Source organism: Monocercomonoides exilis (assembly GCF_001643675.1).
Source record: "Monocercomonoides exilis strain PA203 chromosome Unknown scaffold28-1221067, whole genome shotgun sequence".
In the NCBI taxonomy this organism is placed as follows: domain Eukaryota; phylum Preaxostyla; order Oxymonadida; family Polymastigidae; genus Monocercomonoides; species Monocercomonoides exilis.
The window spans coordinates 486117-504875 of NW_027150573.1; the positions used below are offsets into that span (position 1 = coordinate 486117).

The window sequence follows — 18759 nt, forward strand, 5'->3', positions numbered from 1 at the left end:
GGTCACTTTCAACGACTGTGGATAGTTGCATTTTTTCAACAATAATTGATGGTTATATTAATATGGGTGATTATTTTCGAAATCATAACTTTTTACGGAGTTATGATTTATCAAAGTTTTTATTTTTTTGCAGAGGAATTATTCATTCGAAAGAAAAAAGAAAGAAAGTTGAAAACAAAACTTATGGGGCAGAATATTTTGCTTCAGGTATTTTCAATGAAATATTATGCACTTTTCATTAACTTTTTGAGATCAAAAAACACAATAAAAATTGGTATATTTTTATAACATTCATGAAATGTTAGAAAACTTTATGTTTTGATTTCAATGATGCCTATTTAAGGATATGAAAATCAAATTTTTTTCAAAATCTGAGAAAGGGAAATAAAGTTTTGAAAAAAGCAAATTTCCAATGCTTTGTGCAAAAGAAAAACTTGAAAGTCTATATTTTCCTCCTTATGTTCGAGATTTAATTCATGAAAAAATAATCTTTGAAAGAAGGAATGACTTTTCTGTGTCCATTAATAAATATTCAAAGTGAATTTTCAAACCGAACTTAATGTTAGGAAAAATATGGATTCAAAAATAATCACCGATGTAATAAATCCAACTATTCCCTCATTGAATTTGAACCAATATGAATTGTTTTAATCATTCATCCAAATTAATAAAATCATATAAAAACTATTTTTCATTTTCGGAGAAACTCGGAGAATCTTATTTTTCCCAGTTTCTCTGAAAATTTGGGTGAAAATTTTTGAAAAATCACTTTTTTTTAGCCTGATCTGTCCCACAAAAAATAAAAAAATTACGTTAATACGTAATTTTTTCATTTAAAATTAATAAACTCTTTTTTTCTCTATGGAAAAGTTTGGAGTTTTTTTATTTTCAATATTCTTTGTTAACATTAACAGATGAACACAATAAATGAACTATTTTATTGTTTGTTTTTGTTGTTCAACTGAAACACGTAAATTTCAAATATTTTCATTTGTCTATTTCAGTGCAATAATTTTTGCTTATCTTTAATTTGAGAAACAACAATGATTATCAATAAAACTTCATTGAGCAAATGAAGAGATTATTAGTTAGCTTTATATTCGTTGATTTAGACATTTTAATTATTTCTTTTTTTCAACTTTGACGCTTTAAACATAACAAAAAGCATACTCAGACAATTTGCTTAAAACTTATTTGAATTTTAACTTTAAAGAAATTGATGATCGTTGTATATTCAAGTAAAAAATAACACAACTGATGATCTATATTTTAAGTTCTAATTTGTTATTGAAAATGAGACAACAATGGAATGAAAATAAATTAAAAGAGTATTTTCAAACAGTCATCACACGAAGACTGCAATCTGCTTGATTTATTTTAACTTTCATCATTTTCTTTAATTGGAGCAGCACGCATATAACTTTTGCATTCTTCCATTTTCGATATCCTAAGAAAGGAAGAAGAAGTTAGTATTCATCATGATAGGTACCTGTTATTGATTAATCTAATATATTGGTCGTGTCCGCATAAAACTTGTCGGAGGTTGCAATGGATAATATGGAGAGAAGGCTGTGGTGTTTGAGTGGAAAATGCAGCTCTTGCTGCTTCTGCAGCTGTTGCTAATGCTGATTCTGTCTCCTCTGACTCCTTATGTTCTTCATGGGCTATTCTGTGGCGCGGAGTGTGGTGCTGCATGGGGGTGTTGTGTGTGCACACGATGTGGCGCTTTCGGTGATGTTTTTGATTTCGCTGGTGGAGCCGCTTCCGTCGCTTGCAGCGTCTGTGATCACGAAGTCGGGGAGCAAGCGGATTTTTGCAGCGGCAGATGTGAATGCGTTCCCATCGATCTACGATCTGTTTGACCCGTCGCTGCAAATATGGCGATCGCAACAGTCGAGGCGTGTGGAGGTGAAACTGGACGAGGAAGTGATGAAGTGATGGGGCGAGGGGTTTCAGTGTGTGAAGTCGGGGAGATTGTGGAGAAAGGGTTGGATGCGTCGGGGTTAAGGATGGAGGATGCGGTTCTGTCACTTGCAGCGATTGTGCTGAATTGCTGGAGGAAAGAAAAGAAGAAGAAGAAGAAGTTGCAAAAGGAAAAGGAGGCGAATCGGATGAGCGGGCTGGTGGAGCAGCTGCAACAGAAGGCAAATATTATCTGGATGAATCAGAGGAAGATTTCGGAGCTGTGCAAGAAGTTTAACGAAAATGTTAAGAATGTGAAGGAGGTGAAGGAGCTGCTTGTGGCGATGAGGGAGAAGGTGGAGCTGATTGATGTGGGGATGGAGAAGGAGAAGAAGATAAAGATGATTTTCGGTAAGAATGAGAAATTGCAGTTGGATAAGATGAAGTCGAAAGCATCCTTATTTCTGGTGTTTTTGCTGAATTACTTCAAGGCAGAGAAAGAGATGCGAAAAAGGCTCAGAAGGCTCCGTTCGATCCCATATGTTCTGGGGATGCGTTAATATCTTCTTTATCAGAGGCAGCTTGAAGAGGATTCGCATAAGACGAAATAGAGTATTTTCTGATTGTTTCATCCGCAGACATTGCCAGAGCTGTTGCTTTTTATTTTTCTGGCAGAGTTTCTGTTGTTTGGGTGCAGCTTTCCATCATTTGTGACTGTTCTTGAGGTGCGCCATCGCAAAGACTTCTTCGCATTATACCTGCAAATGCTGGATTTGTGCGATGCTATTGATCTGTGAGCTTTTCTAACGGAGTCTAAGAACAGAGCGTTTGTGAAGAAGGTGAGTCACATCTTTGCATTGCTGAACCGGAGCTGTATGATAGGGTGCTGACGCTTTCTTGTGTGTCGGCGGGTGCAGGTGTTGAAATCTGGTTGAAGCGACTGGCGAAGGCTGTTCTGTAGGTTGCGGCAAAGAATCAAGAGTGGTTAATGTTGCTCCAATTGGTGCGGAAGCTGGTGGAGTTTGCAGCGCTGAAGGGGAAAGAAGAAGCAGAGGAAAAAGGAGGAATTGTTTGCGATTCCTCCATATTTTTTCCATCAGCAGAAGGATAGTTTTTCATCTGAAAGAGAAAAACAAAATGGAAACCGATGCGATACTGGAAAAGAGTTGTGAGAAGAGAACGTGGAGCGAATGTGAACGAGAACATGGAATGAACTTTTGGAGTCAGATGGGGAATTTTTGCATTTTGAATCAGGCATGGAGGCAGACGTGATATAAGTTAATTCAGTAATTGAGGAGAATGAGCAACTGCAAAAAGACGATTGGTATGTTTTCAGTTTCGCATTTTATGTTGTGGATAAGAAGGATTCTGAGAGGATGAATTCAGTTGAATTTTGTGTTTCTTCTTCAGCGTCTTTGCCAGCGTTCCAATGAGTATTGTATTTTCTGTTTGAAGGAATTGAGGTTTCAATTGAAACAATTTCCTTCTACGCTGCCCTGGGCCGGAAGCTTTACATTCGAAAGCTTCATTTTCTGATTCTGTAAATTTATCTTTTTCTTTCTATTCCAATAGCTATTAAATAATTCATAGCTGTTCTTTCTATCCCCCCAAAGGCACAGCTGGAAATCGTCGTTGAAATTTTATTTGTCGAAGTTAGTGAAAACAACGAAACAGCAAAGTTCGTCTTCACCCAATTCATGTTTTCCATTTTAAATACCCCATTCAGAACTTTGATCAGTTCTGTTGAAAAAGCTGTTTGTTCAAAGTGTTCGCTTCCAACAGATTTGGTCAACCTGATGATGCTCAGATCTCCTGTTCCAGTAATTTCAAATAGTTTTTCTCTTTGAATATAAGCATGTGGCGAGTCGCACAAAAGAATAAGATCGCTGACAGTCAATAAGCCTGTAGAAACCGAAAATAGAGATAAGCCGGATTCTTCAAAAACTGTTTGTATTTCTATGCTCATATCACTTTGGCAAAAAACAGTGAAACTGCTGGCCCACAATCAAAACTATTTGTTTCGATTATTGTCCCATTGAGTATCTCTATATCAGCGACAAATAATGGAATCCTAGGTTCTGTTTGTACTGAGGAGACAAATCTGATTCTTCCAAAATCGTTTCGAAGCCATTCACTTTGATCAACAATGGAATATAAGTCTGTACTAACTCTGTTTCCTGTTTGCCTTGTTGAATAGCAACTTGGATCAATGTTGTTTTCTGTTGAATTATGGAGAGCAATGTCATTTCCTCCTGCTCCGCATGTATTATTTTGGAAAAAGCAGTAATAAAGCAATATTCCGTTATTGTTTCTATTTATTAATAAACCAACAGCGCCTCCTCCACACATGGAATGACAATTACGGAACAAATAATTTGAAATGATTGCTTTGTCTATGGAAGTTCAATGTTGAATGGCACCTCCAGCTGATCCAGTTGAATGATTTGCTTGGAACGAGACAAATAATGAATTGATAATGCATCGCTTTTTTCTTTCAGTTTTTGTTAGTCGAATATTAATTGCTCCTCCGTCGTCACCTGAAGAACAGTTTTTAAAGTTGCAATCATCGACCATTGACTGGAGATGCACATGCTCTGCAATAATTCCTCCTCCTCCAAAGTCAGAGGTGACTTGTGCTGAGCATTGGACGAATGTTGAGCATCGCACAATACATTCTGCAATCTTCAAAGCATATATTCCGCCACCTCTTGTTGAAGAAATGCACCTTGAAAACGAACAATTTTCAACAGTCAGTATAGCATTTTCGCTGTTACGCACATTAAGAGCACCTCCTTGTGAAGAAGAACAATCAGTCCATTCACACAACGAAAAGGATTGGCTAACTGTCAAATTCATCTGACCATTTTTCTGAAGAGCATTCATTTCTCTTTTCCCGTTGCTTATCGTTGTGTTTCTGCAGATGAATTCTTCTGACGAAAATGATCCATCTGAGATCCCTCCTTCAAACACATTCACACACGAATAAATGAGGCAGCCCTCCATTGAACTCAACAAGCATGAATGCTCCATTTGGTAATCACTGTTCTTTATTTGTTTAACAGAAATATTCCTGTAGGCACAGTCAAAAATTTGTTCACTTTTGCTCTTTTCAGTCAACAGAAAATAGTATGATGATGAAACAGTCAGATCTGTAACGATGGATACTTTTAAAAACGTTTGAATTTGAATTATGAGAAGAAAATACAAGATCAGAAGAGCAAACTTTTTTTGGAGGATCATACATGTGTTTGTGTGCAGATTGACATAATATGAAAATGAATTGGAGATGTGGTTTTATTGTGGAAAAACAAGAATTCTGCATAAGCATTGATTTGGTTGTACTTAGCATCAAAAATGAAGACAAGCGTTCACACATCACATTAAACAATTCATCTGAAAAATGTTAAATGCAATAAATAAGTAATTTAGATCAATTGAAACAAACTTTTATTGCAGGTCTTTAGAAAAGCACTCTGTCCTTAGTAAATTCTGTGAAGAGGTTTTCTTCTGAAATTAATATCTTCTTGGATTCGTTTGTTTCAATAAAAACATTATTCATTTTGATCAAAATATGCAATAAAAATTCAATTATTATTTTTGTTTTCAGACATCATCATGGCGTGTTGGAATGAAAATTTATTCAACGAAAAAATGAACTTAAAGCGTTTCAAAGAAAAAGAAATTTGATGAATAATACTATTATGGTATCTCATTTTTGATCTGTGGTGATTTTTCAAAAATTTTCACCCATTTGATTGAAAAATGAAATTTTTATTTTATTAGAAAATTTATCAAAAGGAACTTTTCAAAAAATTTTCGACATATGAAATAAAACTCGTTACAAAATTTATTTTTTCATATTTTCATTTTTTCCCAATATTTTATGTTTTCGTATTTTCCAGTGATAATAACTTTTTGGGCGATGTGTAAAGTGCAATTTCCGGTTCATCACACAGATAAAATTTTGTTGATCAACTTATTTTCTTTTTTGTTTTTTATTCTATTTTACAAAAAATAATTACCAAATACGAATGATCATAACCACTATTAAAAATTATGGAAAAATACACAAAATTTGAAGATCATTCTACAGGAATTAACCCTTTTTTACCTAATAATCCAGAAAAAGAAAAAAGTGTTTTTTCTTTACCAGATAAATTAAAAATCGGTTTTTTTGGATGGATTTTAATAATTTGTCGAACACCATTCCTTGTTTTATTTCTAACTTTGTGGTGTATTTTGAGAATATTATTTTCAATTGTATGGAAAGCATTTATTTTTGACAAAATTCTAAGAAAGTTTTTTTTAAATGAAAAATTACACAGATTCCTGTTTATTTTTTGAAAAGAAGATTGATACGATTTGTTGACAAAACATTTGGTCGTATTATACTCTGGCTTTACGGATTTTTACACTTACAAAAGAAAAAAGCAGTGTTAACAAGAGGAAAGTTTGCTAATAATTTTTGAACAGCATTTTCATTATTCAAATATTTTTATTTCAAGACCTGATGGCTATAAAATCGGTGATCGCGCACTAATTCCAGATAAAGATTCATTGATTTTAACAAATCATGTATCTTTTATCGATGTTATTTATCTGACTATGCGCTATTCTCCAAAATTTGCTTTTATTTCCAGTCCGTTAACTGAAGCTAATTCCGTATGGAAAACAAAAAGATTAGAATTTTTTGAAATATTGCATTTTAAAATAGGAAGTTACTGTTTATTCATCCGGAGTCTTTGAAGCAATTCAAGCTGCTAAAGAACAAACTATTTTAAGAAACAAAACAGTATATTCTTTTTTGTTAACAGTCAATTTACATTTACAACTTGAAATTATTAGGGAATTTCTTTGAATCTTTTTATTAGTCAGAGCAAAGAACCAGTCGTTTGCTTTATGGAAGGCACCACGTCAAATGGAAGAGGAATGCTGCAACCTATTTTAGGTGCGTTTAACAACGTCAAACCTCAAAAAATATTTGCTTCTGCGCTCATGTGTGCAACTTTTTGCATGTAAAAATGTTATTTTATAAATTTAATTTTTTATTGACGTTATAAAAGATATGCAAAAACAAGTGACTGCGTTCAGACGATGGAAACAGCATTTCAAATGGACTTAAAGCTGATGTCACAAGTTTCGCATTCTTTAACGGAAGCTTCTCTTCCGCCGCTTATTCTTAATAATGATCGCATTTGTTCGAACAAGTCTTTGACTTCAAATAGCGATTTGGCATCTCCGAAAGATAATCTTATTGAACATATTAGAAAGCTTATATGCGAGGCTGCAAATATAAATTGGCTTCAAGTTTCTTATCTTAACAAATTACAATTTCAAGATTATTTGAAAAAGCAGAAAGATTCATGAATTATCATTTTGTAGTTTTGAGAGCAGATTTCAAATTTAGTTTATTTGAAAATCTTTTACACAAATGTTCCACTTTACTTTATAAAAATTTATATTTATATTTCATTTATTTGATAGATATGTATTTCAGCAACAAGCTCGAAATTGAACAATAAAATAAAAAGGGTTAAAGATCAATTTGGAATGAGTTTTTCTGGGAGATCTGATGAGGATATATTTGATGAAGAAATAATATCTGAATCAAGTTCAAACGAAGATGAATTGCCAGTGATTTTAGACGATGAAGACGATGAAGTTATTGAGATTCATGATTTTGATAAATGTGAAAATGTGAATTGTCAAAACAAAAAAATCGAGTTATTGGACGAAGATGCTGATGAGGAATTATTAAGTGTTAATTTTTCTTCGAAAAAATCGTCATTTGAGGAATCTACGCAAGATATTAATTCACCATTACCTAAAGGTGTTTTTTATGATGAAGAAAAGGACGAATACGTGTTAGACGCAAAAGCAGCTCGTAGCGTAGGAACGCTTAATGCCGTTGATAATAGTAAGATCCACTATCCAGCAATTTCTCGATTTACAGGCCGTAAAGAAGACTTTTTTGATTTATTCCAAGAAAAAGAGGAAAGCCAAAAAATGAAAATTGATCACGAAACTAACTTGGGGAATAACTACGAAAAAATTCAAAACAAATCTGCTTATTCTTCGTCATTTTCATCGTTGCCATTTTCAAAACCCAAAAAACAGCCATTTCCATTCTCTTCATATTCAATCAGTATGAAACAAAATGCGGGGAAAACATTAATGCCATTACTAATGTCAAAGTCAACTTTAAAGACAATAACCGATACCCTCACGTCTACCACAAGATCGACAACAATTAACGAAGAATCTTCAAAAAGCTCGCAATTTTCAATATTTCACATTCATCCATCATTGAAGCAAACGCTGATTTCATATTATTCTTTTAGCGAACCAACTCCAATTCAAAAAGCTGCTATTGCAGCTGCTTCGACAAACCGTGATGTCTTAGCCACAGCACCAACTGGAAGTGGAAAAACAATTGCATATCTTCTTCCAGCGCTTTCGCATGCATTTGTTCAGAAAAAAGCATTGAAAAAAAGAGAAATAAAACGATCTGAAAAGAATCAACGGTCATTTTTACAGGCTGTTGGAGGTGACAGCGCACAGAACAAATCAACAAGTCCGCATGCTTTTTCTTCTCATCCTTCACATAATCTCAGCCAAGAAAATTCAGAACATTCCGAAGCATTTATCGACGAGATGGAGGAGGACTTGTCAGAAAAAAAGATTGCATCACCATTTGTTCTGATACTTGTCCCGACGCGCGAACTAGCTCAGCAAATTTTGGCTGAAATACACAAATTTCTTCGGAGACTCAACACATCAGGAGACTTCTCCTCTGTGACAACAACCTCCTCGTCGCTTTCTGTGACCCTCGGGGCAGTCGGTCTTATCGGAGGCAGAGGAAGGTACCAGCAGCGCCTGGCGCTGCAGGGGGCAGCGAAGGGGAGCAGCTCAAAGGGAGGGAAAGGAGAGAGAGGAGAGCACGCTTTGCTGGCAGAGAATGGCCGAGGCAGCAGCAGCGGAAGCGACATTGTTGTGGGGACGCCGGGGCGGGTGATGGACATGGTGCGGGGCGGGTGGATGTCGCTGTATGAGACGACGCTGCTGGTGATCGACGAGGCTGACCGGATGCTGTCGATGGGGTTTGGCGAGCAGATCGAGCAGATTGTGGGGCAGACACGTGACAACAAGCAGGTGTTCATGTTCAGCGCCACGTGGAGGCGAAGTGTTGAGCGCCTGGCGCAAAAGGTGTTTGGAAAGAAGAAAAGGGAAGCGAATATGCTGCAAAGAGGAGAAGTCCTGTCTACGGCTGACCTTCACAGCACAAAGGAAACACAAGCTGAAACAGAGCAAAAGGAGTTCATTGTATCCGAGTCAAAACTGGCTTCCCTGCCGCCGATTCGAATTTCGATCAGTCGAGATGCAAAACTGGCATCTGCATGCACACACAGCGTGCTCATATTCAACACTATGCAGGAAAAGCTGCTTTGGCTGGTCGATAATTTTGATGAATTTGTTAAAGCCAACACAAAAAAGAAAGATGATCCAGAAGATGGCAGCTCGAATGAAGCAACAGATTCTTCTTCCTCTTCGTCTTCGTCTTCGTCTTCTTCTTTAGCGTCTCCATCCTCATCCTCGTCAAATGCCAAGGAAACAGGCACCAATGCAGCACCAACAGGCGGGCAGCTGCTGATATTCTGCAACAGCCAAGGAAGCTGTGATGTGCTGTCTCGGCAGCTTGCGCACTGCGGCTTCGCAGTGGAGGCGCTGCACGGGGGGAAAGACACGTTTGAGCGGAAGAAAGCGCTCGACCAGTTTAAGCGGGGCAAGCTGCATTGCATCGTGGCGACAGACGTGGCGGGGCGTGGGCTTGACATTCCGACTATTCGTGTTGTTGTGTCGTACGATGCGCCGATGAAGGAGGATGCGCTGACACACCGCTCGGGGAGGACCGGGCGGATGGGCGGGGCAAAAGGAGAGGTGTATGTGCTGCTGAGCAGAGACAACAAGAACGACATCCAGGCAGCTGCGAATGTGTGTGCGGTGTGGCGGAGAGACGGAAGAGAGGTGCCAGACGATGTGGTGAAGATGGCGATGAAGAACAGGCAGTTTGGGAAGAAGTGGAAGGGGAAGACGCCAAAAGGGGCAGGAGGCATTGGAGGCCGGGGAATAGGATGGACGGATGCAAACGAGAGTGGGGAGAAGGCAGATGGAGGAGCGAATAAAACAGAGAAGACTGGCACCGAAAGCGAAGGTGCTAAAAAACAGAAAGCCACTTCGACGGAACAGAAAGAAAAAGGATCGGCCGAGAAGCCGAAGCAAAGGCGATTTGACAAGATGACATTTGTGAAGTCGAATGTTCAGTCGAATGTTGCTTCGTGGATATCAAATGGTTCTGCATTGAACCACCCAATGTACATGATGGATTCAATTCCGGCATCTGCTCCTACTCAACCTAAGGTTATAGAGCAAGAATTGAATAAAGCATTACCAGTGCCAAATAAAGGAGGTCCATCTTCTTCAAACATCTTCACTTCATCCACTCAACCTGCAGAAAAAGGTGATAACAAGCAAAATCCCTTAAATTCATCGAACATTTTATCCACTTCATCTTCATTTTTATCTGAACAGCATGAGCCATCTTCTTCTACTAATTCAGTATTAACTACACCTCATCCACAACAATCATTCACAATTCCTTCCTTTTCACCTCAAGAACTTTCATACTCTTCACATTTTTCTTCCTCTTCCTCTTCAAATTCCACAACACCATCATCATCAGTCTCCTCTTCTTTCTCTTACTCCTCCTCTTCCTGCTCGCCTTCTTCTTCATCTTCTTCATTTAGTTCATTTGAGCTTCCTCCTCCGCCCTCGACTGAGGAGGAGTCCAGCCACACGCTCTCTGACTCAGCAGACTGGACTCTTTCTCTCCTCTACCCATCCTTTGTGTCTTCTCTCCATTGCCCGCCTTCAGAGTCCGCTGAGCAGAATGCCCTGTTTTCAATGGAAGACAATCTCTATCGCAGAGTTCCCCCTCCTCCCAGCCTGCTCGAGTCTGATGCAAAGACCAACGCCATCATCATGTCTCTTCGCTCGCTCCCTGCACAGCCTCGCTCTGGTTCTGCCTCTGCTTCTTCACCTTCTCCTTCTGCTTTTATTGTGTCAAAGACAAATAGTGCAGCTTCTGCTCCGTTGCCTCTTCCGCAGATGCCTCAGAGTCTGCAGTCGAGTCTGGAGCAGATCAAGGCATCGCTGGAAGAGAAATCCACGAAGTCAAGATGGGACGTGAAGTAGCCATTTCACATCAGAATTACATCACTTCATTTCATTTCACTTCATTTTGTTCCTTTTATGCTCTCATGTTTAATTGTTTTAAATCGAAGAAAGGCTTTTAAAAAATCGAAACAAGAACAAGAGTGTAAAAAAAATACACATCGAATGTCGCCAATATTTCAGAAAAAAAAGGTGGATAAAAATTGGCAAATGAATTGAAGACAGAATTTGTTGAGTGACACCACAAATTAATGTTGTAAATTCCAAAAAAATGCTCTTTTTTAATTTTTTTTTGCAAAACTACTGAAGAAAAATTAAAGAGTGAAGAAAAATGAAAAGTTAAAAAACGCCAAAATGCATTCAAGGAAAAAAAATCCCAGATTACCCAAATCGAAATGAAGATATCAACAATTAATTAATGAAAGTTAAACATTTCTGATAAAAAAAATTAGATTTCGCATTTTGTAAAGTTGCAAGAAATTCACAAAAATGTAAACTTCTGCCTTACACTTTGTCCATTGCAATGTCGCATCTGAATGCATTTGGAGGGATGTTCGAATAGCTTGAGGTCATCGACAAGGACTTCACATCCACACGTGCCCCGGGTCCGCTTCCAACAGCCTGCAGCAGAAAGCACAATTGTGAATTGGATTACATAGATGAACAGAATTCAGGTTTCGATTCATCGTTTGAGGTGTTATGATAACGACAAATGAATAAATGAATAAAAGAGAACATCAGAATAAAAATCAAATAGTAAAGAAAAATATTGATAAAATGCTGCAAACGTATAATTTGATCACTTTTGGTATTACAGATATTTTGATTGGGATAAGCATGTTATTTCGGAAGAAGCACGCTGTTCTGTTTATCATGTTAAGCTCAATGCGTATAACATCGCCTGTCATAAATGGATCTACTCGCTCTTCTCTTCCACGTATTTGCAGAATACCACTGAGAGGCACAGACACATTCAGTCACGTTCAATCGAATTCAGACGCATACACATTATATGCACGGAATGTGATATAAAGTGCATCAACAAATAGACAAACAAAACAAAGAAAAAATAAAAAAAACACTTTGTCACAAAAGCGTACTTTGAAAAAAAATGAAACACACTTGCTTCTGTATTCAACAAATATTTTCTGACCTTTTTCGGCTGCACATCCAGTTCCCATCACATCCATTACGAAGCCCAAACCAATAGCAGCTCCTGGTTTTGCATTCGTTTCACCGTTTTCAGACGAACATTCAAAGAAAATAGCAATAAGAAGAAATATAAACCATAAACACGTCAATAAAAGGAAAACTGCAAAATAATACAAACCTGTTTGAGGTAGCATTGCTTTCCATTCAACAATTACAACATTCTCCAAGCAGATGTAATCCAGCAGAACTGTTGACTCTCTTAAGGTGTGGAAGAAAGCAGTCATATCGTTTATAAATATGTCAGATGGAGACGAAAACGGAGATTCCAGCCGTGAGTCCTTCAAAAGGTTAATTGCCCCACTCAAATTTGGTTCACACGAATAGGGTGTTAAACCTGAAGTTGCTGGTGGCATTCCCATGGGATACGAAGGCACCATTGATGATGAAGGCCCACCATACATTCCACCCATCGACCCTGGATATGCTGACGCTACATGACCTCCAGCCACTGGCGGAGCACCAATAATATATCCTGTCTGTCCTGGAGGTGTCTGTTGAGTCTTCATATAATCTTCCAGAAATTTCCTCATCTGGTTAAACGAATCTGCAAGCATCTTTTGAGTGTTTTGAATTTGCTGTATTTCTTCCTTTAGTCCAGTGATTTGTGCAACAGCAAAATCTCTTAGCTCATTGCACCTCCGAGCTGTACTCTATCATTATGTCAAATTTTAATATTCATGCAAAAAACGAAAAATAATTATTAAAGAAAAATAAACAATGAAGAAATAAAAGCATGCATCTTGATTCTCATATTTTGCCTTTTCTAACATTGCTGTAACTTCTTGCCGTGTGAAAGTTTGTTCAATTTGAGGAGGCTGTATAACTTGATGAACAGATGGCTGCAAAGTCGAAGAATAAGATGATGGAGAAAGTGTTATCGATGGAGTAAATGTCATAGGTTGAGACGCCGAAGACATTGCAGGGGTTGTGGATATAGCTGCGGGGACAGGAGGAAGTACTGGTTTTGGAGGCTCCAGTTCCGACGCATGCTGCGGGTACCAATGAGCCTCAAAATACTCGATCACGCGCGTAGCAAAATCTGATGCATATTCAGGAGTGGTATTTAAAGCTATCTGAACATCCTGTTTCAGCAGTTCACTTTGCTTTGTCTTAACGTATTTCTGGTAAAATGCAGCTGGCGTATCAGCCAGCTGCGCTAATCTTTGCAAATTATCATCGCCCACAAATTTTAAATCCAAAGCTGTTCCGGTCCACCACATGAAAATTTTTAACAACGATGAATGATCAAAAAATAATGAAATGGGACAGTTTTGCTAATTACTCTCAGCTTCAAAATATTATTCCTTTTTATTTTTATACAAACTTTATTCTATAATTTCGTGAAAAACAGATGTTGCCCATAATGAATTGATAATAGGAGAAATTTTTGGAAAGTTTATTTCGCATATACAAAGTGTTCGGCTTTTTAACTTTGATATATGCAAGTTACAGAAAAAAAAGAATTGGAAAAGAAAGGGGAGATATACCATAAAAACGGAATATTTTTCCATTTTGACGAAAATTGTTTGCAATTGCTTTTATTGCTTTTTGAGAAACAAATATATTTTTGAAAATATTTCGCTTAATTTCGTTCTCGAACTTTTAGTGTTCCATTTGCTCGAGGATCATCATATTCTTTGTTTCACAATGGGAATATCGTCTGAACTGAAATGTAAGAATAGCAAATGCATTGCTTTCTGTTTGTCATTTGAATCGTGTTATTGCGCAGAGAAATTCGGTTTGATGCGCTTTTTTATTTGTGAGTTAATTGACTTTGATTGATGATTCATGCCTTTTCCTTCAAAAGGAATTGTTAAAGTGACAAATCTTGAACAAAGAGTTTCCCAGGAACTTGATTGGGGAGAATGTTTCAAAGGCAATCGTTACAGTGTGATGAAAATTGTTATAACATTGATTGGATCAATTTGTTTGCTTGTACGCCTAACTTTTAAGAATTATTGAGATGTGCGGTGTACATGGAATTGTTTGAAATAGGATTCTGGATCACAAGCGGGCTCAAATATGGAACGGACTATGTTGCATACTCTACACACCCTAATCTTTCACATTCGATGTATGCCATCAAATTGATTGATGAAAAAGATTTTGGTTCAATGGATGAAAAACATAATTGTTCATTCACTTCTACACTTCTTTCATTGATTGCCACAAGCAGAGTCTGCTTATCTGTGAAAAAATTATGCGTTTTAGCAACTTTCTCACGAATGGTTGCAGCTACGCTATTAAACCTCCCCAAAGAGGATCTTGGTGGACTTGTAGCAACACCATTCAGATTTGTGACTGAAGTAAAAAATGAAGCAATTGCAAGCTGCGCAGATTCTTCATCTTGCCCTGATTTTGCTTCTTTATCAAAAAGTCTTCCAGAAGTTTACTACATCTTGCTTTCGCTTCCTCGTGGAACATAGCGCTTTTGTTTGTAACTTCTCTTTATCGTTGAGATTAATGAATGGAAGAAACAAATTAGTTGGACAAAATGGGACGTATCTTCGAATGCAAAGGAACAAAAATCAAGAATTAATTTTGGTGAAAGACATTGACAAAATATGTGTCTTTCATTCAAATGAATTGGAAGTGAAATGTGCAGAAGGAAAAAAAAGAATTAAAAAATAGAAAGAAAAGTTTTGTAAGGTAAATACTTAATTTGCCGCAGCGTTTCGGTTTAGTATGCTCTTGCCACATAGACCCAGCACTTAGCTGGCTTTCCAGAAGCAACGCATTTTGTCCCTTCAGGCGGGGGAGCATCGGCAATGCTGTATCCTCTCACCTCCAGTCCTGTCTCTTCCCTGATGCGCTTGTCCCCAGCACAAGCATCAGGATCGTGCAGATCCATAAATGGAACACGGAACACACAAGGCTTGGACAGATCGTCCTTTTGAAAGGCAGCCTTCAAGGTATCCAACGAGAACTCTCCTTTTGCGAAATCAACTGAAGGGAACTTCTCCAGATGGCGGTCGTGCCACTCCACAGCTTTTGCGAACAGCTGATGATGGAAAGCGACAAACTTTGCCTTGATTGTGTTCACAAGCTCGTCCACTTTGACAGACACTTTTTGCTCTTTTGTCTCATTTCGCAAGACGCACATCACACTCGACTCTGTCATGTCCCTTGGACCGATCTCCAAACGGCATGGGACACCTTTCATTTCCCAATAGAAGAATCTGTTAAAATATTGTTAAGACAAAGAAGGCAGCAAACACAAATAAAATAGAGGGAAAAAAGATATGAAAATGAAATGTGTTTTTTATAGCAAAGGGAAAAAAATTGAAGCAAACTTTGGTCCAGGCTTTCCGGGGCCATCATCAATTTTTGTTCTGAACGACCCTTCTTCACGAAGCACTTTGTCCACCTTGTTCACAAATTCCATGAGAGGTGCGTCCACCTCTTCCTTTCCCTTCAAGATGGGAACAAGCACAATTTGTGTTGGCGCAAGCTGTGGAGGAAGAACCAATCCGTGTTCATCTCCGTGGGTGATGATAACACTTGCCAACCCTCGAGTTGAGATACCAGCACAATTCATGTATGCATATGCCATTCCGTCAGGAAGTGTTTGTGCACTCGACGCTGCTGGTGCGGGTTCAGCGGATGTTGAAGAAGAAGAAGACGTTGATGACGATGACACTTCTTCTGATTTCTCCTCATTTGCTTGTCCAGCTTCTGCTTTCTGTTCTCCTTCTTTCGGTTCTCCTTTTTGTTCTCCTTCTTTTCCTTTTTGTTTTTTCTCTTTTTTCTGTTTTTCCTTTTTTGGTGGCTTTGAGGACGAAGCCTTTGCAGCGCTTTCTGATTCCTTTGTGGAGAAAGTCACACCATAAATCTTTGAGAAACCTTGACCAAGGAAATGGAACGATGCAGCTTGCAGGACTCTTCCGGTTGGTGTGATCACATCAATCACATCTGTGTACTCTGCACCAGGGAATGTATCCCACGGAGGTCTGCGGATATGCAGCCCTGGAACTCCCATGATTTCTTCGAACACACGGCGATATGAGGCGGAATACTGCCTGCATTGAGCTTCACATTCCTCGGCTGTTGCAAAGCAGCAATGAGCTTCATTCCAGTAAATTTCTCTTGCTCGGATCAACGGGAGTGTGTCCTTTGTCTCGCATCTGAACACTTGACACGACTGATGGACTTTAATTGGCAAATCGCGATACGACTGAACCCAGTTGGCAAATGTGGAATACATAATTGTTTCAGAGGTTGGCCGGAGCGCCAAGCGAGGCACCAAATCTGATGATCCTCCCTTTGTCACCCAGAACACTTCAGGAGCAAACCCAGCCAAATGATCAGTTTCTCTTGCTAACAACGTCTCTGGAATCAAGGTTGGGAACTGTGCATAAGATATTCCTTGCTGTGTCCATTCTTTTTCAACAGCTTGCATGAGTGCTGTATGCATAAAGCAGCCATATGGTGGCATGACAGTGATTCCTTTCATTGTTGTTCGCTTGTCAATGATGTCTGCCAGCTGGAGAATCTCTTCGTACCATTCTGGAAAGTTATTGTATTTGTCAATGTGAAAAGTTAGATCTGCGCGCTTTGCTGCCATACTCCTTTGAAAAATACGAAAAGAAGGAGAAAAAATCGTGAAATGGGAGGTATTTGAATAATAATGGGATAATATATGATCTTTGAAATTGTTTCAAAAAATGTTATCATTTTGACAATAAAAATATTGAATGGACAAATGCATTTTCTATTTTTTGCCATAAATTAAACAGGATTAGACAGTAATTGTTGAACGGATTATAAAAAAAAAAAAAAAAAAAAAAATTATATTCTTCCAATATTGAAGGATGCACTCTTGCAAGGGTCAAAGACATTGCTACTGATACTGATTTTCATAAATCAGTGAAATTCTTTGTTTCTATAGCTGTATCAAACAGGCAATTTGGATGTTCAAGATGGCAGAGGATCAAAATCAAATTCAATGGAATCATTATCAAAAAGCAACGAAACAGCAGGAAACCAGAAGAGATTTGATTGAGCGCATATAGTCGAAGAAAGAGAAGACGAAGAAGAATTAGAAGTTGTTGAAGAAGTGGTAGAAAAAGCAATATCTTTTGTTCTATGATGTGGTTGAGGAGATGAAAAATCATCAGTTTCAGTGAATGAAGATGGATTAAAGAATTGCTCAGATATTTGCTCTTTTGTGTGTTGTGAAGCATTAAAATTAAGATTGACCGATAGAACATGAACACGATTAATGGAGAAAGAAATGATGTTCTGAAGAAGATTCAAAGTAATTGTGATGACATCCCCTTCTTCAAACCCTCCACAAACAGGCACAGACTAAAAGAAATGCAAATATTAAGAAGAAGAAGAAAATAAAAAAAACTTTGCAAATAACAGGAAGATTATCAATTGATACCTTTTCTCCGATGTAGAGACGTCCGCTTTGATTTAGCGCGATGCTGTGGGGCTGCGATGCTAGCCATACACGTGGGTTAAACGAAGAAAAAGCAGGATCAGATAACTTCTGTTGAAAAGATGCTGGAGCTGTTTCCTTGTATCGATTGAAACGTTCAAGCGGAGAAATGGTTGGGAGAGAGGAAAGATGAGTTTCAAGAGCTTCGTCAAGAGAAAAAGCGCAGACACCAATCAGAACGTCAGTTGAATGCATTGAACGTACTTCAACCTTGAACACAACAAAAACAACGATAAATAAATGCGAATATTTTAAAAAAGAAAAATAGAGCAATTTCACAAATAAAATTTTATACCTCCCATGTTCGGCACTCATTCCAGTACGGTCTAATACACAAAAAACAAAGATTATCTCTTGGGATAGCTTTTTGTTCTGATGAGGACGAAGAAGCAGATTGAGTGTTTCCTTCCATAAGCGGGGAATGAAGAGATACTCTGTGAAAAAAGTTTGAAAAAGATATATTTCCATGAGTTGTGGTATCCGGCCAAATGTAATCTATCCGCATAAGTTAAAAAAATTGTTTTAGAAGAAAAATTTAAAATGCGCGTTTATATTTGTTAACAATCAAATAAATCCTAATACTTTGCATCTTTCGAGCGAATAAAAGCCATGACTGATGACATTTTCGAAAAAAGACACTTGGATAAACAAATTGATCAAAATATTCCTTTTTCGTATGGAGCCCAGAAGAATTTGGAGTTGTATGTGTGACAAGGGTTTTAATAAAGTCATCTGACCAACAATCAAAATGGCGCATATTTACAAGCTTCCAAAATCCTTCTGAACGAAGAATACGAGAAAAACGACGACATGTCAAGAAAAGTGCACGCAAATCATCAAAGGTTCTAAATTTATATTTTTGAAATATTAATATAATAGCATGTTGTTTAAGAAACAAACAAGAAAGAAAAAACCAATGCAACAATTTCATTTGGAAGAATTTGAAAGTTTTGTTCCATTTATTGCTAAAA

The 18759-nt window shown here is 37.7% G+C and overlaps 6 protein-coding genes across 6 annotated transcripts; 3 read left to right on the forward strand and 3 right to left on the reverse strand.

Moving 5' to 3' along the window:
- Positions 1-1877: 1877 nt before the first annotated feature.
- Positions 1878-2462, forward strand: MONOS_10433 (uncharacterized protein; the record flags this gene model as incomplete). Its single annotated transcript, XM_067862884.1, has 1 exon — positions 1878-2462. One exon carries the CDS (start codon positions 1878-1880, stop codon positions 2460-2462), a length of 585 nt encoding a protein of 194 aa, XP_067725656.1.
- Positions 2463-6507: 4045 nt separating this feature from the next.
- MONOS_10432 (putative ATP-dependent RNA helicase DDX42) lies at positions 6508-11290 on the forward strand (the record flags this gene model as incomplete). The annotated part of the gene is made up of 5 exons (XM_067862883.1): positions 6508-6564; positions 6617-6694; positions 6748-6899; positions 6966-7209; positions 7387-11290. The coding sequence occupies 5 exons, from the start codon at positions 6508-6510 to the stop codon at positions 11152-11154; spliced, it is 4299 nt and encodes a 1432-aa protein (XP_067725657.1). The 3' UTR covers positions 11155-11290.
- On the reverse strand, positions 11289-13604 carry MONOS_10431 (uncharacterized protein). Its single transcript, XM_067862882.1, has 5 exons — positions 13083-13604; positions 12464-12995; positions 12256-12349; positions 11922-12087; positions 11289-11754 (listed from the first exon to the last, which is right to left on the reverse strand). The coding sequence occupies exons 1-5, from the start codon at positions 13563-13565 to the stop codon at positions 11638-11640; spliced, it is 1392 nt and encodes a 463-aa protein (XP_067725658.1). The 5' UTR covers positions 13566-13604; the 3' UTR covers positions 11289-11637.
- A 180-nt stretch (positions 13605-13784) lies between these two features.
- Positions 13785-14771, forward strand: MONOS_17722 (putative tRNA intron endonuclease, catalytic C-terminal domain; the record flags this gene model as incomplete). The annotated part of the gene is made up of 4 exons (XM_067870670.1): positions 13785-13869; positions 13952-14083; positions 14153-14233; positions 14299-14771. The coding sequence occupies 4 exons, from the start codon at positions 13785-13787 to the stop codon at positions 14769-14771; spliced, it is 771 nt and encodes a 256-aa protein (XP_067725659.1).
- Positions 14772-14866: 95 nt separating this feature from the next.
- On the reverse strand, positions 14867-17133 carry MONOS_11751 (putative prolyl-tRNA synthetase). Its single transcript, XM_067864315.1, has 2 exons — positions 15639-17133; positions 14867-15524 (listed from the first exon to the last, which is right to left on the reverse strand). Exons 1-2 carry the CDS (start codon positions 16907-16909, stop codon positions 15026-15028), a joined length of 1770 nt encoding a protein of 589 aa, XP_067725660.1. The 5' UTR covers positions 16910-17133; the 3' UTR covers positions 14867-15025.
- A 126-nt stretch (positions 17134-17259) lies between these two features.
- On the reverse strand, positions 17260-18747 carry MONOS_11749 (uncharacterized protein; the record flags this gene model as incomplete). The annotated part of the gene is made up of 5 exons (XM_067864313.1): positions 17260-17652; positions 17732-17998; positions 18084-18283; positions 18371-18633; positions 18689-18747. 5 exons carry the CDS (start codon positions 18745-18747, stop codon positions 17260-17262), a joined length of 1182 nt encoding a protein of 393 aa, XP_067725661.1.
- Between the last annotated feature and the right edge of the window lie 12 nt (positions 18748-18759).